Below are 24576 nucleotides of genomic sequence, written 5' to 3' on the forward strand. Positions count from 1 at the left end.
CCATCGCTGCATCTATCCCCAAACAAACACATCAAATCCTGATGGCACAACACAGTAAATAGTCAAAGGAAGTAGGTCAAGATGGAGAACAAAATAATGACAGAGCAGGAGGGACGGGAGTGAATGCAGCCGATCATCAGGAGAGAGAGATTGAGCCCTGAATGATGGATTAGTCAGCGAGTCAAAGTGGAGCAGGAGAGAGAACTGAAAGATGGATTTGTTAATCTTCTCTCTCCCTATTGTTGTTTCTTTTTATCTACTTTCTCCCCAGTGGATAGGAGTATCTCTTCTATCGTTCCATCATAACGGGCACAGATCTGAACGTACAAAACTGTGATTTCTCCCAACCAATCAACAGCTTGGTCAACCAGCACTTCAAAATATGATGATCCAGCAACTCATCTAGAGTCATATATAGTCTGGTGTCATTATTCCAAGAGTGCATAAGTCATAGTAAAAAACATGGCTGTCACCCTTTGGTTTCTGAAGAGGCGTTATGAAGCCAAACGATGGAGGTTGCCAAAATTTGAAATCTCAAACTATCTGTCAATCAATCTAGAAATAGACCTCCTGACCAACCTGACTTTTTCCCACTGCCCCCCTCCTTTCGGAGGTTTTTCACAGTAAAACTATGTATCTGTCTAGACCTAAATGTGTAGTCTTGCTGGCAAATTGGGATATCTTGGGTTTTGGCACAAGCCCCAAGTGGACGCTCAAGTAACTGCAGATATTTTGCACTTCTGCTTCGGCTTAATTTTTCCACTTCAGAGGTTGCTGCATGGCAAAAATCCTCAAGGGTTGGATGTAGGGGCCGATGGATGTGTAAAAAGAATTATAATATTTGGGGACAATAGTTTGATTCCTGTGTGAAAGCAACACTCAACGTGTGTTTGCTGTAATACATACTTAATCCTAACAGCAACCTTTCCTTACATCCTACCAGTTCATTGAAAGACTAAAACAAGGATGGGGTTGAATGTCCTCCCAATGCAGAAAAGTCCTCACCACAGTGGTTTAAAACTGAAAAACGTCCTCACAAAGAAAGCAAACCAAGTCCGCTGGTGTAGTGTACACACACACACATTTAATCTGCTCTAATCTCCTTCTGTCAAGAGTTGCTCTTCTGTCTGTATTTGAGTCTGGAGTTCAATGCTGCAGAAATCTCTAAATAATCAACTGGTTCAGAAAAGACACAGAGGAATTAAAGCTTTAGTAAGATTATCCACACACACACACACACACACACACACACACACACACACACACAGCCGTCCTCTCCCAGATGACCATTTGACCAGTTCGTTCCATGATGGAGCACAGCTGACACTCGTGGTCAGTTTAAACTGAATTAATATCTAATGCATATCTGATTGACTTCCATCTGCTTGTGTTCACATTAACAGTCTAACATGCCCAATTAGACCCTGCTAAGAACATTTAATGCATCTCAACTCAATTACCTTGTTCCTAATTCTACTACTACTTTAATTCTGTGAGTCAGTGAAGTACAAAAAGGCCACATATATGCATAAAAAAACAAAGAAGTGGAAGGGGTTTCATCATAGACTTTATCTGCTCTGTTAAGCTGCTTGTTTGAAGGAAATATCCGTCCAGGTTTTGGGAACATTCCCTTTTAAAAATAAAAGGATTATGATATTCATGGTTGTCAAAACGAGTGTTCAGATCATTTAGAGACTCTTGGACTGTTTAAAATACTTTTATTTATTTCTTAATTCATATGCTCTTACCTTCATTCAAGTGAACCACAACAAACCAAAAACCATAAACATGGTATTCCTATACAAATGGAAATAAATGTCAAATTTCCAGGTCCTTTACCATCACAGCTGTAATAATTCTATAGTCTCTTTTTGCAGCAGGAAACTCATGTTTCTGCTTTTTTGCCTCATTATGAATTTATTAATGTATAGTGACATTGGTTCGGGAGGTCGTGGGGGGCTGTGATTTGCAAAGGTGATTCCTTTTGTACATTATTCCTCTTTGAATTACATTAAAGGTCACTATCATGAAAAATACACATTACTATGTAATACGAGTCCCTAGTCTATCTACAAACCCCCCCAATTATGAGAAAAGTCCATCCTCTTCGTCTTTTGCCTGTTCCACTTTTCAGAAAATGTGTGCTCAAACAGGCCGTTGGGAGATTTTCCCTTCATGACATCACAAAGGGCAGTAACCCCTCCCCCAGGTGGGTGACACTCCCACAGCTAGGTGTTTGTTCTGCCCTCTGAGTCTGCCTTCTCACCGAGCGTGAGACCATGGAGCGAGAAAGCCAGAGCTAACCGAGCCCTTCCAGAGAGGGGCGTGGTCAGACACAGCTCATTTACATTTAAAGGTACAGACACAGAAACAGCCTGTTCTGAGCAGGGCTGAAATAGAGGGGTTTATAGGCATGATCAAATACAGGATCAGAGTGGATTTAGAACAAGAAACTTCACACACATGTTTGGTGAGCTCTGAGACTTATTTTGACTGGTTGAAAAGTAGAGTATAATATGTGACCTTTAAAACTTTATATCCAAGGCATTACTATACATAACAATTTGGGTTGTAAAGAATGTAGGGAAATTAAATTAAATTTGAAGATGCATTAAAAATGACATCACCAATGAGTGTGTAAGTCACCTTGTCCTCTGAACTTTCCTCAGAAGAAAGAAAATATCTGAAATGTAAACATGAACAGAATTTAAACGACTTCTGGAGTGTGATGAACTTAAAAAATGTTTTTTACAATCAGAACTGTTGTGTGCTGCAAATCTTGTGATTTATTGAGTCAAATAAGGTTTACTTTCAGTTGTGTATTCGAGAGATTTGGAACTTTTGAAAACACAATGAGAAAAAAACATTATGGTGTCTACATTGTACCATTTTGATTACAGGGTGCTCTAAAGTCTTACTGTGGTTCTTCCATGGGTCCTAAGTTTAACACATTGCACAGTTTTTGTCCAACTATGACTGGCAACATGTTCAGAATGGGCCCAAGTCTTGACACAACATTTCAGCCTGTGAGGACTATAAACAACACAAGTTAAAGGATGCTTTTTTATGCCCTTTTATGGTTTTGTTTTCTCTATGATTTGGTACTAGCACCTGCCAATCCTGAATGAACGGGGTTACATGTCTCTTCTGGAAGGAAACAGAGAAACTGAAAGTGTTTGAATAAATCGGGAGGAGATGCCCCCTCCTCCTCCTCCTCCTCCTCACGCTGGATATTTCTCTCTGAACTTCATCTGATGGTTTAACTCTGTTAAAACCCTGCTGTATATTTATGCACATACACATGGCTGTGCCCTGTGCCGGCCCTCTGTATGAAATATGAAGTGTGTAATAATTTGCATGACAGTCAACATGCAAGTGCAAAGAGTGTATCTAATGCTGCCTTTGTTTGCCTTTTGTTTTCTCTCTCTCTCTCTCCGCCTGTTCCAGGGGTCAACAACAATATGCCAGGTGAGTTTCATGAATACAAAAAAAAAAAAAAATCTAAATATGATTCACATGACGACCGCAGCTTTTATTTGTTCAGCTGTTTTCAGGACTAGCTGGCCGCTAACACGGTCTGTGCTCAGTGATTCAGCAATATGAGGCCAGTGGTACAAGCACATGGAGATTAAATATGAAGGCAGTGTGTCAGGTCAATTAGAATCCACGCATGCTGGGTTTTCTAATCACTATTCAGGGTTTTATTCATAAAGAGGAAATTACAGCACAACTTCCTGATTGCTTGCAAATGAAAATGCAGTTTCATGTTTCTAAGAACTGCCATCCACAAAAGGGGACAAGGTTTAATGAAATAAACAGTAAGTTGTTCTGATTCTCAAGATAAGTGCCATTAATCCACAACAAATGGAGAAGGTGCAGTTACACGTCTTGTCTAATATCTCCAACACTTAAAAACAACACAGACAAGGTATTCTCACAGTGCACAGTCACCTGATTAAACGAGTAAACAGCTAGTGAAACACATTTTTGTTTATCACAAATGAAGATGCTGAAATGATCAAATATTTCCAGAGTGTTTCACTCTTGAGCAGATGGGATTAGGGAGGGATGAAGTGTTTGATTTCTTACAAACATGTCAGTATTTCTTCTGAGGAAGCCTCCTGCTGACTCACATGCAGGAAGCTTTGTGTGTCCGTGTGTGCTGATGTCATGATTTCCTCCTGGAAAAAACATGTTTCATCACAATACCGCCGAGTATTGAAACTAAGAGTTCTCTGTCACTTTTGTCTCTTCCCTCGGTTTCCTCCTGAAGGCCTTGCACACATGATGGCAGAACAAGGTATGCTGCTCTTTTTCCTCTGAAATCTCATTTCTTTTTGTTGTTTGTGTTTGTAACATGTAGCTGCATGTGTTTGTGTTGCTGTGATAACTATTGTTTATTTAAGCCTATGGTGTAAGTATATTGTTTCGTACAATGCAACTATATTTTCTACTGTACTGCTGGAAGACAAAACATGAAAACTACACATTTGGTGTAAACAGTGTCGATAGCCTCGTACAGTTTGAAAAATTGGCCCTCGCTGTAAAATAAACCTTTGACAAAGTGAAATGACGTTAGCTTATATCCAGCGCAACAAACTTTACTTTTTCAGGTTAACTCGGATTTCCCAATTGGTTGAATTTGACTTTTTAAGGAATCTATGAAAAGGTGATTTTGTTGCCTCCATAAGGAACTGTGTCCGCGGACACCGTTTTTTTAGCGTGTGATGGGAACGCCCATTTTCAATACAAAATCAACTCAGTCCGGTGTTTAAAAAACCATCATCGTCAGCGTTATTTAAAGATAAGATAAGATAAGACTTTATTGTCTGTTTGCATGCAAATTTTGTCTTGCATTATAAGCTCAGGAATCTTCAAATAACAAAGAAGTAATTCACCTTTCCTTTTTCCTCCTATCTTATGTTTGCATGTTGATGATGTCATACTTTCCCACATCACATGCTGTTTACGATGTGGTACATGCTGACAACAGCATACTGTAAGCAGAGCTTTAGCTTAGCTTTAGCTTAAAGTTAAGTTAAAAATACATTTCAAGCTTTGGAAAATGACAATATATAACAATTATAGCTGTTAGCCTGACTGTTTTTATTGTGGAGTTCAAAGGTCAACATCATAGCTTATTTAAATTATTACATGTTTTGTTTAACAGACTAGTAGTTAAAAAAATGAACCTCATAAAATCTATTGATAGGTCGAAATTTTCCCCAACAAAATCTGCAGAGTAACTCCATCTTTTCAAGTATCATGTAGACATATAGTCTGTGACATTTGAAACCTGTTAATGAGTTTAAACCTTCTTCTTCACACAACCATTTGTGTAGTTTGTGTCCTCTTCTTTGTGTGTAGCTCTGTGTGTGTGCAGTGTTGATGAGACAATCAGAAATCCCTTCTTATCTGATGTGTTTTTGCATGTGTTTTTGTGATGTACAATTGCATTTCAGTTGCTCCTGTACAATGATGTATCCCTGTGACATGTATTTCTATATACATTGATGTGTTTTGGAGTTTGAACTTATGTCTCCTCCTCTTTTTTTCCTCCTCCTCTCTCTCTCTCTCTCTCTCTCTCTCTCTCTCTCTCTCTCTCTCTCTCTCTCTCTCTCTCTCTCTCTGGACTCTGTTGGACTGTGGATCCTCTCTTCTGTCTCCGCCTTCACCTGCTGCTCCTCTAGCTAAAAGCAAAGGTACAGCTTTTTCCCAATCTTTCCTTTTCCGCCTGTATGAAAAGCGCCGCTTGCTCTGTGAGTGTTTGAGAGCTCTAATGTGTTTGCTTGTCAGTGTTCAGTGTTGCTTTTGTAATGCTTTCTCACTGAGGGTGCTTGGATTAAGCGAGTAATTAAGCCAACCTTAATTGAAGGAGAAAGGAAAAAAGAGAGAGTGTCTGGCTTTGTGTTTTCTTGCCGTGTGTGTGTGTGTGCGTGTGTGTGTGTGTGGAATGTATCAAAGCACTGTATGCAAACACACTGTGAGACAGTTTTGTGATGCAAAGTGAACAACAGTCACTGTGGATCAGTTTTCAAAAGAACAAGCGTTGCCTTTTTCCTCAGTAAACCGGCGCTTTTACTCGTTGCTGACGTCTGCATAAGCTGACTTCAAATGAGGACGTTTATAATTCCTTCTTACGGCTGCCTGATGGTAATATTTACAGGACGGAGGCATTGTCTTAAACTTTAACTCCATTAACTAAAGGGATTTTTCTGCATAACTCGTTTGTTGTACTGCAAAAAAAATGCTGCCAATCAAACCAAAAAAAACCCGCTTGTTGCCGTGTTTTTGTTTTTTGTGGGTGAACCTTTTCGTGTGTGAGCAATGACTCACTTCCTACTTTGCTCTTTATCTACAGGTGTGACTCCAAAGTTGTTTCATGTGAATACTCTGTGTGCTTTCTGTCTGAACAGGTCTCCAAAAAGAGATCTGGAGACTTTAGACTGAGTCAGACTTGAGTTGAAAATGATGGGTCGTGTGACATGTCTGACTCTAAACCTGCAGACAAGGCTTCAGAGACTTTTGGTAAAAACACATGGATGTAGAAAATACTGAGCCGTTCTTAGTTTTGCCTCTCAGATGGATATAACGGTCAGACGTGAGTGCTGTCAGTTGCACAATGAAATTCAGGAAGTGCAGGGGAGGACTTTGCCGCTTGTGTTGCCTTTGTAGTTGTTGGTATATAAAGGTTCAAATGACCATTAAAAACTAACCATTTCTTCTGTCATACCAGCAAAAAAAAAAAATGTTTAGACAGATCAAGAGAGACCCCTCCCTCTCTCTCTCTCTCTTTCTCTCTCTCTCTCGGTCAGTGCAGCAAGCTGGCATCCACGCGCTGAGCCAAATCTGATCCATCATTTTTAATAAATATGTTGTTCGATAGTCACATTGTTTTTAACAGATGTAAGTATTCTTGTGCCTTTGTCTTTTTCTCAGTTTTCCGATTGTTTTATGCGCCAAGTCGAATGTTTTATAGTCATGAGTATTTGGGTTGCTGGTTGACTTAGAGGAATAAAAATATTGATATAAAGATTTTCTGAAATGTCAATGGAGGATTTCAGTTGGGGAAATTTGCTTCCAGAACCATCCATCCATCCAGACTTCTCTCCCCAGCAACATTTTCCCGATCCTCCTGGTGCATTCTGACTTGTTCCCAGGCTAGATGTGATATATAATCCCTCCAGCGTATTCTGGGTCTACCCCGGGGTCTCCTCCCAGTTGGGCGTGCCTGGAAAACCTCCAGATGGAGGCGTCCAGGAGGCTTCCTAATCAGATGCCCGAACCACCTCAACTGGCTCCTTTCGATGCAAAGGAGAATCAGCTCTACTTCAAACTCCCCCGTAATGTCTGAGCTCCTCACCCTATCTCTCAGGTTTAGCCCAGCGACCCTCCGGAGGAAACTCATTTCAGCCACTTGTATCCGCGATCATATTCTTTAGGCCACCACAGCTCATGACCATAGGTGAGGGTTGGACAAAGATCGATTGGCATATCAAGAGCTTTCCCTTCAGGTTCAGCTTCCTCTTCACCACAACGGTCCGGCACAACGACTGTACTAAAAGTGGATGGTCGCTGTTGAGCTCTTTAGAGAACACATACAGTCTGAACCTTTTTATTAAAGACAAACACAAATTGATTCAGGTTGAAAACGGTGGACGTTACAGATCCCGATGGTAGCACACAGAAAGTGTTAGCGGCTCCGATACAGAAATGTGTCTTCATGTGTCTGCCTCATGAAGCTGGAAGGTGTCGCGGCCTGCTGTGTTCACCTGTACAGGTTTCCCCCCGTTCACAGAATAAAAGCTTCTGTAAGCTCCTGGAGATCCCTCTCCCCTCACCACCTGTCTCTCCTCTTCGTTGCTGTGTCTAATCCCTGAGCGAGATGCTCGACATTATTAGGCATCAGGCTCCCTGTCGCCTCCTGTTAGGCAGACACAGTCTTCATTCTGGCTCTATTTGCATGGCGGCGGCTGGTGGCAGGGCAGCAGATAGAGAGAGAGAGAGGGGGGATAATAGGAAACGGTGTCTCTGTTGTCGAGGAGTCCCATTTTACTGTCATGGGTTGAAACAGAGTGCTTCTCCCCTCATTACATTTTTTCTTGGACTCTTTTTTTGTCCGACTCTATTTTAATATTCTCTCGGTCACTCTCCCCTTGTTCTTCTTCTTCTTCTTCTGTTATCTCCGCCGTTCCCTGCTGTCTCTGTTGTCATCTTCATTTTCACTCCTCATTCAATCCATAATTACTGTATCCTTCTTTTTTTTTTTTTTGCCTCTCTCTGACCTCTTTCTCCTTCTTCTAACATTACTGCCAGTTTCCAATCTTCTTTTTCAGTTTTATTACCTTCATTCTCTGTTCTTGTTCAATGTCTCCATGCAATCTTATCCAGCCACCATTTTAGTGTAAGTACATCTTTGATTCTGGACGGAGCATTGGAGCCAACATAGAACTCACAAGGTCATTGAACATGTGATTATAAAGTCACATTATCCAGGATCAAACAATGCACTGGACAATCAAACACTCCTGCTGTATTCCTTTGTTCGCCTGGTGAACATGACACTGTGATAACTTTCCAGAGTTGTGAAACCCTTCTGCACAAAGCAAATGATAAACTTTCATGCTGATCAACTCCATTTATTTATTTGTTTTTTTCTTCACCAAAGCCGTCTTTATGACTGGTACTTATCAGAAACTGAAATACACATAGATCTGACTTCAACCTCCTTCTGTGGGAGTTTACAAAAGGAACTCCACTGACTATTGTGAATGCTCCGCCCTGATTTGATATATATGTCAGCCCTGTGATTGACTGGTGACCAGTCTAGGGTGTAACCCGCCTCTCGTCCAATTCCAGCTTGGATCGACTCCAGCCCCCCAGTGACCCGAATGGGAAAGAGTGCTAAAGATGATGGATGAATGGTTGGTGGGGCTGGATGGCATGGCACTTAGGTTGTTCGCCCCATGTACAGAGGTTATAGTCTTCGTCGCAGCACCCGTTGGTTCGGGTTTGGCCTCGGCCCTTTGCTGCATGATGTCCCCCCCACTCTCTCCTCCCAGCATTTCCTGTCTCTCTTCAGCTGTTCTATCCATTGGAGGCCCAAAAAGACAAATTAGTTAACTTCACACTTGCTGAAATCTGCTTAACTAAACTATTTTCTACCAATTACCTGCTATTTTCCCCAAAACCCTACTCCAAAGTTTATGCTTCATTTCCCCCCAACAAGAGAATGTGGGATCATTTTTCTTCTTAGAGGTTTAGCATTTTGAGCCTAAATTGCTGCTCTTTCAACACTGATAGGAGCTCCTGCTAAAAGTGGTACGAGTGAAACCATCTCTGGGGTTGCATCATCTGGACTTTCAGCAGACGTTTCTCTCTCGATCACCTCAGTCATGTTTGTGAACTGAATAAGAAAACATCAGCATTGTGACTCATGTGTTGCCACATTCAGACTGCCCGGTCTCGAACGTGTGCTGAACTCTTACTGATCTGCCAGCAGTGGAAGATTGGAAGAGAAGGCTCTTTGATTTTTTTTGCTTAAGTTTCAAAATGTTTGTCTAGAGAGCTTCCAGTCAGTCAGCAGATGCGCTTCATATTTTCTAAAGGGCATTTTGTACAAAAGGATCATCTTAATTCAGTTAGAAATAATTCATAGCAATAATTTTACCAGGATCGCTCGGCTGTATTTACATCTATCCAAGGGTTAGATAAATATGATTGAAAATAACTCGTACAAATTATTCCAACATCGATGTATCATATCACATTTTTAGTTTTACTACCAGTGTGTGTTTCTGTGTGTGTCTGTGTGTGTGTGTGTGTGTGTGTGCATGTTTGTAATCCCACAGCTATCATCACTACACTTGCTCTGTCCGCTGAGTTAAAGAATAAAATCCAATAGACCTGCTCTTGACTAGATCAGCGGTGTCATGGTGGTTTGAGGGTGGAGAAGAACAGACATGTTGGGGGTTGGTTTGTCACTGAAGGGAGAGGAGGGAGAGGAGGGAGGGAGGGAGGGAGTGAGGGAGTGCCTGGACATTTGTGTTTTCTCCGCTTCACTGAGTGCTGGTAAGCGAGCCAGACATGGAGGGCAGGGATAGCCCAGCGTCAGTGACACAGGGGGGTGTGTGGACGGGTGTGCCTGGGGGGCAGGTAGAATGAAGGTGAAAGACGCAGACTGTGAGCCGTGGAGCAAGGCTTTGTTTGATCAGGTGCTCGAGAACAAAGCAATGATACGGGTTCAACCTGGTAAATCTAACCGGGTGGATCGGTTTTGTTTGGATTTTGTGCTCAGATTATTTTTTCTTTTGGCTTGTTTGTTCATCTGTTTCATCAAGTCTTATTGAATATGCAAAATGAAATCACTGAATCTCGTATACTACACTACAAACTTGTACCAATAGAACATGAAAAACGGGAAATAACTACTCATGGGGCTTTAGCTAGAAGATGTTTTTTTTGTTATTATGGGTGCAATAATTAATTTTTAGTGATGATATCTACGATGACTGACAAGAATAAATGTACTACAAGATTGTCAATACGAGAAACTTGACGCAAAAAAAGAAAAAAACAATGCATAGAAGCGTATTGCATTCATATGAGAAAATAGAATTTGCTCTGTTTCTGAATTAATGAGATATCGGTACCTTAACATCCTGACAGAAGATCTAATTTAGACCAACTTAGAGTAGCAAACATTCCCAGACTGTTTAGTTTAACACAGTTTTATTTTGGTTTGGGTTTGACACAGTGGGAGATACTCGTGTCTTTAGGTTACATAGATTATATTCTTATTAGTTTGTCGACTGCGCAGTCCATATGCTAACCCCACTCTGCTCTGCCAGGATCAGCTGTGTGGCTAAGACATGCTTCACTGATATTACATGATGCAGAGCAAATGCATTCAGGCTGGTTGGGTGGTGACTCAGGAGACAATAAGTACAAAATACTGAAACCCCACAGAGTGCAGCTGAGGCACAGTATTACTTGTTTTGTGACAGGTGATATTATTAGTCATCTACAGGCCTTACTTATTCGAAGACCTTCTGCGGCACAAATATATTCCCAATGTATGCATATTTGATTCACTGATTTCCATAGAGGTATTAATGTACTCTCTAAATATAAGAGACGGGATGCAGAAAATCAAACACACCTCGTCATGTGATTCGACCAGAACACCACTCGAGCTGCTCACACACAAACGCTTCATGCAGTCTCACACTGTGCCGTGTCCTGAGCTAGCAGAGATCATATGCCAACAAACAATGACAACAAAAACAAGAGACCCAGACTAAACAGAGAGAGAAAGAGAGCAAAACACAGACGAACCACATTTTTAATTTGTTCCCCTTGTTCAGCCCTGTCTCTCTTCCTTCCCTCGTTTTTTTACATTTATTTTCTAAGCTACAGAATTTATATGATCTTGTCGTACCGTCCACTAGAGTTCAACTAATGCTGCTTAGAACAGCTGATTTTTGTGGTTGACATAAACAGATACTAGTGATCAATATTCTATTATGATGACAGAAGTGTGATGTGTCATCTCATAATTTATCAAATATATACGTTCAAACTACAGGCTGCAGTGATGATATGTTAAATATGTGTCCTCTACCAGCCGGTCTAAATGGAGCATAATAGTTTCAGACATAGAACAAAGATGGACAACAAACAAAATTACATCAATCAACAAATTAGTACAGTCATACATACAGTCATCAAATGATTCTTTATTCTGTTTTTAAAATCACTAAATGCTCTAGTTCAAAGTGACTCTGCAGCTCAGACCACGATGACGGAGCAAATACACAAAAAGCACTATCACAGAGCGCTGATAGCCTATTGGTTGTGTCATGCGCACCATGCACAGAGGCTGTAGTCCTCATCTCAGCGGCTGTGGGTTCGAGTCCAACCTCATCCTTTGCTTGATGTCACCCCCCCCCCCGCTTACTAACATTTCCCATCTCTCTTTAGCTGTTCTATCCAAGAAAGCCAAAAAGGCCTCAAAAATAAAATAACTTTTCACCAAAGAGAGCGAGTTCATGGAGACGTGATGGGTCCATCAGATTGAAGGCTACAGCTGGTGAGAGCTTTAGGAATCAGCAGGGAACATATAAAGCAGTTCATGCAGTATGGCTTTATAAATTCACATTTTAAACAGGAACGATGGATTAAAACCGAGAAAATTTATTTTTTCATTTCATGGAGACTTTAAGTGACTTTTTTCGACAGACTAGTTTTACATGAAGTCGTTGGACAATTTTTTTTCAGCAGGGAATTACATTTCTCATTTTGAATTGTCTTTGTACTGATGTACTATGTCTGGTTTGTTATCATGTTAGTGTTTTTGTCAGAGTCAAAATTTTAAAAACAGTTAGCACGTTAGCATAACCATTGTCACTATCACAGATCTTCAATTTCTTTACTGAAACCAGTCAAGAGTTTGAACTGACTGCAGGAACAAAGAGGGTCCCTAAACTGAAACAACAAGAGAAGGATTGGATAAATTCAGCCTTTACAACAGACTTATTTGATATTCCCTGTTTCAGTATATTTTTTCAACCTTGGCATGGTGTGTGTAGCTGTAAATGTTGTTTTTGTTGTTTCTATGCAATATGTGCATGGATGTTGGTGGAAAGGATCAGTGTTTCCTGGAGGAGGGGGATGAACTCCATGGGTAATGAAATGTGGCGACATTATACAAGTCCTATGCTAATCATGTAATCAGGTTTGATTGCTCGACAGAGGTGTGCACTCTCTCTAACCTTGAGGAGACGTTGATAATCAGGAGATGATGAGCCCGGGGAATTCTTTGCTTCTTACCATGACCGCTTCACTCTCTCCTTAGGCAGCGAGCTGGATAGATAACGCAGGTGTGTGTTTAATTTAACAGCCTGGTTCATGAAGATTTAGAACATCATTTATTACATATTTAACCCTTGATTGGCTCTGACACTCGGCCAGTTGCTTACATTAGAATCACAGGACCAAAATGATAGCGTAGCACCCTGATGGCCCAAGGCTGTGTTGAGAGATCAAATTGGACCTGATGATATGTGATAGATATAAACACCTGACCTGTTTTGACCCAGAGTTTACAGACCTGACCTGTCAAAGAGGAGAGACCTGGGAAAGATGGGGTTATTAATACATAACCCAACAATCCGTGTTATTCAAATCATGACTAAAATACAGTTCTACCCATACATCATGATTCATACTAAACACTGGTCCAACCCAGAAGTCTTCCACACATGTGAAAATAGAAATCTCTCTTTGTGTAATTCATTATTACACTCTGAAATAAGTTGAAGGAGATCTTTTATACTCGCACCAATTATTTTGTCAGTCTGGGACACCTATTGAGTAGCACTGTCGGATGTGTAGCTCAAAAATCTCCTTATTTCACATCCAGAGTCATTTGCTTGACTTTGCAGTGAGATTTTGGCTAACATTTCAACTTTTCAAAGTCAACGAGTGAGAGGGCAAAACGGAGGTGTAACAGATCCAAGGTTCATACTGGCTGTGTAAACACCCGCTATGATGATCTCCAAGTCACTCAGACCTCACCTGCCAACGCCTGTTTTTATTCAACGCAGCGTCCCGGATTGTGTGAAGCATTTAGTGAAGTAATGGCTTCAACCAATGATATTGGAAGCCATAAAATGCTCAACTGTCACATAATGTCCTACCACCAAATAAACTTACCGGGGAGAATGATTTTGCATCTCAATTCCACATTTCTTAAATAGATTTATTTTATTATAACTTGTATTAAAAAGACTTTCAAAAGCTGCTTTTTAATATCTCCAACATCAGCTCAAATGTCATCTATTTCCAAGACACTTAAATCTGACTCATAACCTTTCATCTGAAATGGTCCTTTGTATAAAACGGCGTTAGTCAGGGAGGTAGATAGTAGCATGCTGTTCACCTCTGACGGTGGTTCTTTTTCATTCTTTGTCATTTTGTATAATAATGGCTATTTCAGGGATCCATGTTGGGCCCATTGTTTTACCTTTTCAGGTGTCCGTTATTTTTAGAGTCTGTGAAAGAAAAGAGGTCACAAATTAATGCATTCATTTTTTTATTCGCATTAATAGGGTCCTTTTGTCCCTTCAGGCGTGCATCATAGGTGAGCCATCGTAGCCCCTTCCTGTAGTCACAGTAAATGGGAATGGACGACACCACTGCCCCTCTGAACGGCTCATTTCACTTTAAAAATGAACCCCTGCGCTGATCCGTCGATGAGTCCAAAGGAGCCACATTGTGACATCAAACATTTCACCTTTTTACGTTTTACCCCTCTAGCTGTTTAGCTTCTTTCAGGGTTCAAGTTAAATTCATAATCTTAGATCTACAGGATCTTCTTTGTTTTCTTTCAAAATAAAAGCAGGTAAACCAGAAGTAAAGCACCCTTCGCTTAAGACAGCAAAATAAGTAAATACAAGTAATGCAAAATAAAAGCACAACAATAACTGTGTAGAGATGCAAAATAATGGAATTTCAAACACACGATTAAAAATGCAATTAATCACGATTTTAAAAAATGTGTTGTTTCACAGCCCTTATTGTGAAGCTATTTTGAAAATCCCATTTGATGTTTTTTTCTGTGCTTATGTCCTTGTACTGAATGCATGTGCGCTGCAACAAGGCCAAGAAAGATGTTCCGATCTTTGTGCATCATATTCTGCAAACCTCTGTATACACATTATGAGGACATGTGTTCTTGTTGCATGACATGATGTCAGTGTGTGTAAGAGTCTGCTCTGCTCTCCATGTGTACGATCCTGTGGGCCTGAAGGGCCTCTACAGCAGTGTCCACTCCATCTCCTTAACAAGGTGCCTTCAGTAATAACATGACCCACTTTATAGACCACACAGAGCATCAGGAGACTCTGAACTACTCGTGTTGTGTTTTCCTTTATGAACCGGTGGCTTCTATCTCCAGGAATCCTTTTGTATGCTCCATAGAGTATACCAATACCTATATACAATACCAGTCTTTAAACGTCAATGGGATACTGGAAAAAAAAAAAGAAGATAACTGCTTTGATAAAACAGAAACAAAAGCAGAAATCATAGGACTCAGTATGGCGTAATATCTTGTAATCCATTTCCAAAAATGTTCAAGCACCTGCTGAAATGTTGTCATTGTGTTTCTGCAGTTTAGACAGCGCGCTCTCTCTTTTGCTTGAGGCAGCTTTTGGTAAAAAAAAACATGAGCTTCGGTACTTTTTGATACTATTGATCATAAAAATAATAAAGTATTGTAATAATAAAGTTTAAAGTAGAGGTTGTATCTTTCTTGTGAAATATGTAATATCAACAAGTATTGAACATTTTGACAACCTCAATGCGCCATTAAAAGAAGATTCATGGTGCAAACATGACAAAGAATGCTTCAAGTTTTTCAGTATTTTTGGTAGAAAGAGAGAGAACGAAGGATCAGTTAACTTCCAAGTTGTTTCAGTGAAAAACATATTGTGAACTACAGTTAAATAAAGGTTAACTTAGAAATTAGAGTTAATTAAGTTAGTTAAGTTTAAACTTTTGTACAAATTGTAGAAAAAAAATGTAACAAGGAAACAACAATTGTTTATCTCCATTTTTGTAGCAAAAGCCACACATTAGAATTCAAAGGTAGTAAAAATAGTCCGCACACCATGAAGCTGCTCCGATTAAATTGAATTTAATGGAAAAATGACCACCTGTAACATTTGGGGCCCTCGCCTTTCATCAGACATTTGGATTCTATCCTAAATTCCTGCCATTAATTCACATTTTTATGTTTTTGGATGCTATGCAACGACAACGACACATCATAGTGTGGGTAGTTTAAGGACTTGATTTGTCAACTTTTCTTCAAAACTTTTCGTGATTATTGTAGCGGCTCTCTGGTGTCTCCAATGGTGTAATTTCCGGTCTCATTGCCTTACAGCTCTACACTGCTCCTAGTGGTTTTAGGCATATTGCATCTAGCTGTGAAGCATTAATTTTTGAGGATGTGCACAACCAGCACTCCAAACCACAGCAGGATACGCTAGGCTGATGTCCTGCGTTTGCGTATTAAAAGCAAGAACACTCAGGACTTTAATTGTGCTTCTTCTAGACAAGTAGCATGTCTTTTATTTCTGTTATAGAGAGCTGGCTTTGTATAGTTCATGGACACTGAGGTGGACATGACAGACGGACATGAAGGATGCACGTTGAGCCGGTCATTATGGTGAAGATGTACGCTGTAATGGTGATGCAGGACAAAGTGAACCTTAAATTGTATTTAGTAAAAGAGGTTCATGGTTCACATTCATCTCCTAAAGCAGTGTAAGATAATGAAGTTCAAAGTCCCCCCACCTGTTTTTATTTCAAATCCTGCTCAAATGAATTATAAAAGTCCAGAACCGTCTCTTTGAAACATTTCAAACCTAATGCATAGAGAGCAGAGAGATAAACATCCTCCTTTGAGTCTTCTTTCTCGTCTGTTGCCAAAGCTGCACTCTGAGCTATTTGCCACCAAATGCAGCTGAACCCTGTCCAGCAGAGCATTGCTGCATCGTCAAACACGCCTGTACAATGAATTGTAACCCGTTCAGCTGAAGACGTCAACCCCAGGAGTCCATTTGCCCCGGAGCGAACACATTTGGGCTGCAGAACACTCCCCAGACGACATTTCAAAGAGGAGGTTGTGGGGGTGCGGGAGTGAGAACATGCTCCAGGGGAAGAAAAACATGGCGTCGATCTCGGAAACGATTAAATCCAGATTCCAACCGACAACATTTCTCATCCCCCCCAGAGGGAAGTGACACGGGTTTGCGGCACAGAAAGATGGAGGGGGAGAGAGAGAGCGAGAGAGAGAGAGAGAGATGCAGGAGGAAAGAGAGAGATTATGTGCGAGAATGTGCTGGTTATCTTAATTAAATGGAAGTGCATTTTATCCTCCTCCTATTGATTTGTGCCAGAGGCAGAGTGTGTTTTTCAAAGAGAGAGTGTGCTCTGTAATACTGGTTTGGAGGCTGATTTTTTTTTTATTTTTTTTTTATTTTTTATTTTTTTCTCTCACTTGTGGCGGGCGTGACTATTGCAGTTGACAAACTATTGAGGTATCATTAAAAGAAGGAACAAAGCTGAGCTCTAAGTAACAATGTATAGCTGCCAGACTTGATTTAGCTTGTGCTTTAAAGCTGCAGGGCCACACCTACCAATTGATGACATATGATATGCATGAGGGAGAAGGAGAGTGGGGCATATTTGCAGAAGTGTCTGTTTGCATGGATGCTTCCTTTTTGTGTGCGTTTGTGTGTGTGTTTTGTATCTCGCCCGTGAGCGCTCTATTTGCCCGTGCTGATACCAACCCAGCGAGAGCAGCCAGGCCTCACAGGTCGCAGGCAGAGACCGATGCATTTTGATTTCCCCTTCCCTCCCCCTCCGTCCTCCCTCCATTCATTTTGATTTGGGGAAGTTAATGTTAACAGTTTTGTCAAGCACACTGTGCTGCAGGCTACACTCCTTAAGTATATCTTTGTAATTTAAGTGACCTGCTTTCTGGCGGGGACTTTTTCCTATTACTGGGAATGACATTTCATTTAGGCTCCATCATTCATCTTTCCCACTTTGGGCTCCAGCTACTAGCCCCCCCCCCTCTCTCTTTCTTTGTTTTTCTCTCCCTCTCTTTTGGTTTTTCCTTTCTATTAACTTCTCCCCATCTGCCTCTATACCCTCTCAGCTGTGTTTGACAAATGATTTTTACAATCCTTTTTCTTTTTCTTGTGCATACACACCACCACAACCGTGTTTTAATGTGTTTCTAAAATTTCCGCCTTGTTTCCTGGAAATTTCGTTCATACACAACTTCTTTCTCAAATGGATGACAGACTAAAGTAAATAAATAACCAAATCTGTGTAGCATCATAAAAACAAACTAATTCTTACTTGAAAACATCCCTTCAGAAAGGTTCCTAAAACATTGACCAGGTTGATGGCATTCATGATGCTGATGAGCCTTGTCTTCCTCTCTGGCCGCAGGTGTGAACAGAGCAGCTAAAAGATGCAGTTTTAAGAAAAGAAAGCATGTTTCCCAACCCGTTCTAGTCTGAAATCCCACACAGAGGTACGCTTCATTATTATAACCCCTCAGGGGCTTTTGTGTGAGCCACATGAGCATGACTAAATTGAGTTCAACCACCCAGAGGAGTTCTCTGCAGGTGAACAAACGATGAACTTTTCCCTGCAAGCAGCTGACAAAATTGTTGCCAGTCTCTGTATTCAATGCATTTAAGCATTTTTCTAAGTTTGGCATAAAGGTCAAAGTTAATGCAGCTAAAATCTCTTACATTGTTCTTCAAAGCATTGCTTTATATAAAATAGTTCAATGATTGCCGTTCCTAAAAAACTATAAAAAAAACATACCTGGTTGCTTAGGTTACCTAGCTAGCAGCTGTGGCTCAGTTGGTAGAGTCGGTCATCTCCTAACCAGAAGGTCGGGGCTTGATCCACAGATCCTGCAGCCACATGTCCGATGTGTCCTGCTGCTTCGTTGCTGTAAATGTGTAAGAATGGGATTAGTGACTTCTGATGGTCTCACTACATCCATCAGTGTGAGAATGAGTAGGTGTGACCTGCAGTGGAAAAGCACTTTGAGTAGTCAGAAGACTTGAGTCGAGTCAATAAACCTTCTCAATTTGGATCTTTAACTGTAAAAGAAATGGAAAGTGACGTCGCCCATCGGTTTATGTAATACTTTGAATTGCCCCCTGGGGACAAATAACATTTTTGAATTGAATTGAAATGATTTGAAACATAAAAATTGGCATTTGGCTATTCTCATCTTGAGAATGAGGCAGCAGTGAGGGGGCATAAAGGTGGACATGGCTCTGTCCTAATGACAGATCATTACTGACTTTCAATCACAGTTAGCCACGCCCTAAAGAATACCCTGGTTTATTGTCTTTTTGTATCCAAAGGCGACTTACAAAATGAACATCATCCCATATTGAAGAAAAACTTGCAAATCTAAATTAATCAGTTCATGCTTGCTGAGGCATTACATTTAAAGAAAAAGGGGGTAATTTCCTCACATGTTCTATATATTCTGATCTCTTTTACTACCAAAGGAGTTACTACCTGCTGACAATAAAAAAAAAAAAAAAAAAAAGACTACAGGTCATGGCTTCACTTTTACTCTGAATCTGGTGAGGAGTTTACATCATCTAGTGTATTATTAATTGCAAATTATGAGACATTTTCTGTAAGACTGTGGACATAGACTTTTAGATATCACACTGACCTTTGAGGGAAATCCCTCACAGCTTTTGAGGCATCAAAGCCAGTGTCTCTGTGTTATAAAGCATTCTGCATGAGACATAATGGACTTCTCTTATCGGAGCCTATAAATGTTAAAAAGGCCTAGTATGCAGCCCTGAGGTGCATCTCGTATAAAAGCAATCTTATTTTCAATAACGGCACACTGCGCAAACATTTTCCGCTCACCTTCCTCTGTGGGAATTTGCATTAACTTACAGGCTGAAGGGTATATTTAGTAGGTGGAATTATGCTGATGGCGAATAACATGAGAAGGGTTCATCTTTGAGAGAGATCAATCAGTGATACGCGTTCACCTCCTACGTTTGTTCAGCCGTCCTGACGCGTGTGCATATCCGCTTAGCCTTCCTCCATCTGATAGCGCCATCGTTTTAATTTGCCACGCTGTAGCCTAATGCTGAAAGATTGTGGGTCACCTTCAACTACAGCCTCTCCCATTTTTCCTCTTCATTTCATATTTTCAGAAGTGATAATTCCTCTCTGGGGTCAAATGCTTCAAAAGCAGCCAGACTCTAAGAATATCAAAGAGCAGGGCAACACTGAAGCACTTCTCCCTTCAAAATGACCCGTATTACTCTGTCATAACTTCATGATTGCTGTAGTTATAGTGGAGTAAAAATAATCGGTTGATCATTGGAGCGCAGTCATGTGGAACAATGCAAGAGCTGGAAAATATGGGAAAGACGCTCTGACTGTCAAGCGTTGGGCGAAGGAGAAAATGTATGCAAAACGTATTTTGGTGCATTGGCAGCGAATGAAGAAGCGGACCACACCCTGAATGGAAATGGCCAACAGCTGGACAAAGACAGCAAATGTTCCCTCTCACTGACAAGTGAAGAACTGATTCAGTGATTAGTCCCTTATTGATACAATCATAATCCCCGGGATAACATATTCATAGATCTCTATCCAGACAGATACAGCAGTCATGTTCGAGAAGTCAGTTGTGAAATGGTTTGTGCAGAATGCCAAGGTACAATCATCATTCATCAACCTAGAGAGAGTGTTACATAATTCCACACAGCTTATACAATGAGCCTCTCTGCAGATACATAATGGATGCAGGACAATAATGAACCCATTTCTCAGAGCGCTCCAGAGGTTTTCCAAGAGGAGCTGTTATAGCCATCAAATACATAAGTACAGATTTCAACACATGACATTTGTCGAGGGTAGCTGCAGATGTAGATTAGCTTTAGGCTAACTCTGGTAAAATGCGTCAAATGGCAACATTGATGTGTAATATTGTACATGGTCCAAATTAAATTAAAATAAAACAACACAGTAGAGACACAGGAATAATGTCTGGGTTTTACAGGGAACATTCAGGAAACTCAAAACTTTCAAACTTTATTTTCAGTCACTATCAGAGCTGTCTATGTGGCATGTCCAAGTTTAGTCTGAAGTCTTGAAGTAGAATGTAAAATGCCCTTTTCAGCAAATTTCAAATCATACTGAAGTCTTAAACATGTGAATGTTAACCATAACTGAAGGATTTATCAAATAGCAACCTTGAGGGCTGAAAAATTGAGGAAAAAAATTACAGTTCCTCAAGAGACCACTTTGGACCGGCTACAAAAGTGAGTCAATCCCCGTAGAGCCCCATTTAAATTGATGTTTGTAGCCTTAAGAATACAAGCAAAAAGCAAGACAATCAAGGAACACTTTTATTGAACGCTGTAATGCATGCGGCAACACATACTTCGTAAAACTACCAATTAATAAATCCCTTCATGACAAAAATAAAAATTCTGATTTAAAAAAAAAAGTCAGCGTTCACAACTTTTCAAAACAAATATCTAGGACTTGCTTTGGCTGAAACAATGCAGCAATAGTAGAGAAGGCCTAAGTATAATCGATGTATCAGCCTCTAGACAGAGTTAGATTTCTTCTCTATACAGGTGATTTATTATTTTAAAATAAAATATTCTTTTGTTGAAAACAGGCAGCATATGTGTTCTTTATTTCTTTGGAGTGAAAAAAACAAATGGCTCCCCTAATGCCCTTGTGTTTTCCCCCGGCCATCACTGGCAGTATCTTCCTCTCATTCCAGTGAAAAGCTTTCCTTCGGGGCTGAGATTTCTGCACTCTCCTGAGCACAATAATAACACTCATTTGTGGATGGAGGCGAGTGATGGATAGGCTCTCCATGTCTGGTTGCACTGTGTTTTCTGGAATCTAATAGAGTTGCTTTTGTTCCTGATAGAAGTGGGATGCTGTATGTTGGCATGAACATAATGTCCATCTGTTTATCTGTAGTAAAATGATTAGTTTTCCGTAGATTAGTTTGTAGATACATGCTACTTTTTTGATTAAACTGAATGGTTTGTTATCAGCTCATTAGTCCATATTAAAGGCAGAATGGTATGTGATTGGATATTGAGGATATGATTATTCCTTACAGTTATAATCTGTAATGATAAAGAGTGCATGCTGCCTATGTGCTCTGACTTTAATCTTTAATTAGTTTCCAAATGAGTGGTCAGTTTGCACACAGGCACTTGTTTCTCGTATGTCTTGCTCTTCAAGGACTCCTGCTGTAATTCTCTAGTCTTGCAGATGTTTCCCCAAGAGCCGAATACATTTACCTATTGGGTCCTTTGTCTCTGCTGGCTTTTGAAGGTGAGGTCGTATACATAGTGGAAATCAATGCTCCACTCCAGTTTTTTTTTATCATCCATGTGATGTTTCACATTTTTAAAGTTATTTCATAGAAATGGGTTGTTTATTTGCAGGGCAGGAGAATGCTAACTGCAAACTTTTGTTGTTTGTGTCTTTATATAAATGTGAAAACTAACTAAACTCAAAATTAAAAAAAAAAGTAAATGTCAAAAGTATTGTCAAAATCCTTGCAATCTGGTTGCCATTCCTATGGATAATGTCCAACTTTAAACCTCAATCCATTCATGGACCAGTTAGAATTACACTGACATGAGTGGGAATGTAAAGAGAGTCCAGATTGAAGAGCCTATGAATATACAGTATATCAGTCTTTAAATGCATAATACCACTAGTATGAAGATTTCCGTTGTGCAGTTTCCAACAACTATCAGGGCTCTCATTCTCTAAATATTCCAAAAGTCTTTAAAAGTCTGTCCAAAAGTCTATTGGACAGCACAGAGGATTGTAGAACTGGCCTCTCATACCCACCACCCTTTTTGTGAAGTTATCACTGTGAACACCCACCCAATGGTTACCCTGCAGAAAGAATCTGCATGCCCAAATGAGGGCAGGAAATTGGATAAGAAATGCACAGAAAACAATATTAACATGCCCAAAAGATGCAAATAAACTTGGTCCAACAATAAAGCATAGCAGGAAATTTTTTTATTCTGGCTAGGGTTGTGATGTATATCACCAGAGACCCTTAAAAAGGGTTTACTATTTGTTTTTCACACACACTCCCACCCTGCTGCCGAGTTGTGAGTCAGGTTAGTGGACTGTTGGCTCAGTCGGTCTGTTTGTTTGAGGTATCACAGTGCTGTTTGTCGTGTTTAGATGCTAGAAAGCTTTGTCGTTTTGGCCTCGGCTCATCTAGTGTTTCTCTGCTGTGGGTGTGTGTCACGGTTGAGGTAATACGGCGTGAACATGAGACCTGGATCTGGCCAAGCCTGGGACCATTTCCAAAAACACACACACACATATCCTTGTCTTTGGGGCATTGTAAGGACACCAGAGCAGAACACGTATTCTGGGAGCCACCCTCTCTGCAGATTGTACAGCACAGAAAATAAATCAGGCACATCAAAGAAGAGTTCCCTGACTGATCTAAGAACTCCTTCAGGGGAACTTGTCAGGCATTTGGTTAAAAGTGAGGTCTAATAATACACACTTTCTGTTTTTCCCATCTTTCTGAGGACCATGGTGGATACAGCCACTGAAACAATATGGGCTAAAATGTCTGATTGCTTATTTTACTCATGGTAATCGACCTGCAAATTTTCCGGTAATGCGAACATGTCTTGAACATGCACTTATTATGGGTCTTTCAGCTGTGTGAAAAAGGGAAGTTTGTTAATATTCAAGTCAGTGAGGAAAGGCCACTTCTCTCTTTATCTGTTACCTCAGTAAACATTTTCCTAATGAGTTTATCATGCCAATCACTAGCTTTAAGGCTTCATCAAAACAGCATGATGTCCATTTTTATAAATGATGGCCTAATTTAGAGTAAGAAATATGATCAAGTTGGGTAGGTGTTAGAGCATGGCTACCTGGGATTGACAGGTTGCCAATTTGGCAAACTGAACAGTGACTTGTTCAGCATTTGGTCGTTGTAAAATATACTCGTGTTGATACCATCAACTGTATAAAACATGGACATAGTCTCATTGACATCATCCATTGGTTTCTCCAGTGCAGTTTTAAAGCCAAACAATGGTGGTTGCTGTATTGGAAATTCTGTCTCAAATTAACTTTAACCCAGCAACAGGAAAGAGGTGGAGCTGCGGCAAGCCTTAAGCTTCCTCGTAAACAGTTAAAATGGGCACACCTGTCAATGGGATCAGCCACACCCCTAATTATGAATTACTCTGAGGCCTAATAAAAAAAATGAGTCGTAAATGTTTGTACAGTGTGTACTGATAAAAACATGAGCAATTGAAAACCAATATATATTTTTGGAAAGGGTGTAAATAGGACTTCCTCGGCTTTTGCAGCCAGCCTAAAGTGGGCACTCATGAACTGCAGTTTATTTTGTACTTCTGCATTGGCTTCATTTATCAACACCAGAGGTTATGCTTGGTTAGTACATTTTGTTTCAAGCCTTTTTTTCACTGACCCAAATTCTGGTTTGTAGTAGTTAAAGTGAATTAGGGTAAAACATTGCATTAGAATAGCTGATAATTTGGAATATGCTTACACCTAGCTTATATTTAGCTTCACCCTCTTTTCCAAATATGGTCACTCATGACTTCTGACAAAAACTGATTAAGAAAGGAAACTAAGCAAGTTTGGGGCTTCAAAACAGTCAACGCCCCAATGGCTGATCCCCCAATGGCTTATTTTAAATTGATTCTATTCTTTCACTAACTAAGTTCACTGGTTGTCTTCTGACCTTTTCCTTTAATCATGTGGTGAATTATACACAGCTTCCTGTTTGGGAAAAACACATTTTTGTAAAGTTGTCCACTAGCTTTGCCTAGAGTGTTACTGTTTACACGCTGACATGATGCAAAGTGAGGCGAGAGGTGAGACACAGCCACATATAGAGCCCAGGGCAGGGCCAACAATAACGCAATGTTCAAAATATCG

The 24576-nt window shown here is 40.3% G+C and overlaps 1 protein-coding gene across 5 annotated transcripts in view; it reads left to right on the forward strand.

The window, feature by feature from the left end:
• Positions 1-24576, forward strand: part of nrxn3a (neurexin 3a) — a 145992-nt gene that overhangs the window by 20717 nt on the left and 100699 nt on the right. For all 5 annotated transcript variants that reach the window (XR_010669084.1, XR_010669085.1, XM_020641257.2 and 2 more), the window contains exons 3-5: positions 3448-3468; positions 4274-4300; positions 5691-5702. Coding sequence is in view for 3 of the 5 variants with exons in the window: in XM_020641257.2 (XP_020496913.2) it covers positions 3448-3468; positions 4274-4300; positions 5691-5702 (60 nt within the window). In the remaining 2 variants the exon portion in view is untranslated. The remainder of the gene's footprint in view (positions 1-3447; positions 3469-4273; positions 4301-5690; positions 5703-24576) is intronic.

The sequence above is a fragment of the Labrus bergylta genome, chromosome 18 (genome assembly GCF_963930695.1).
Source record: "Labrus bergylta chromosome 18, fLabBer1.1, whole genome shotgun sequence".
NCBI lineage: Eukaryota > Metazoa > Chordata > Actinopteri > Labriformes > Labridae > Labrus > Labrus bergylta.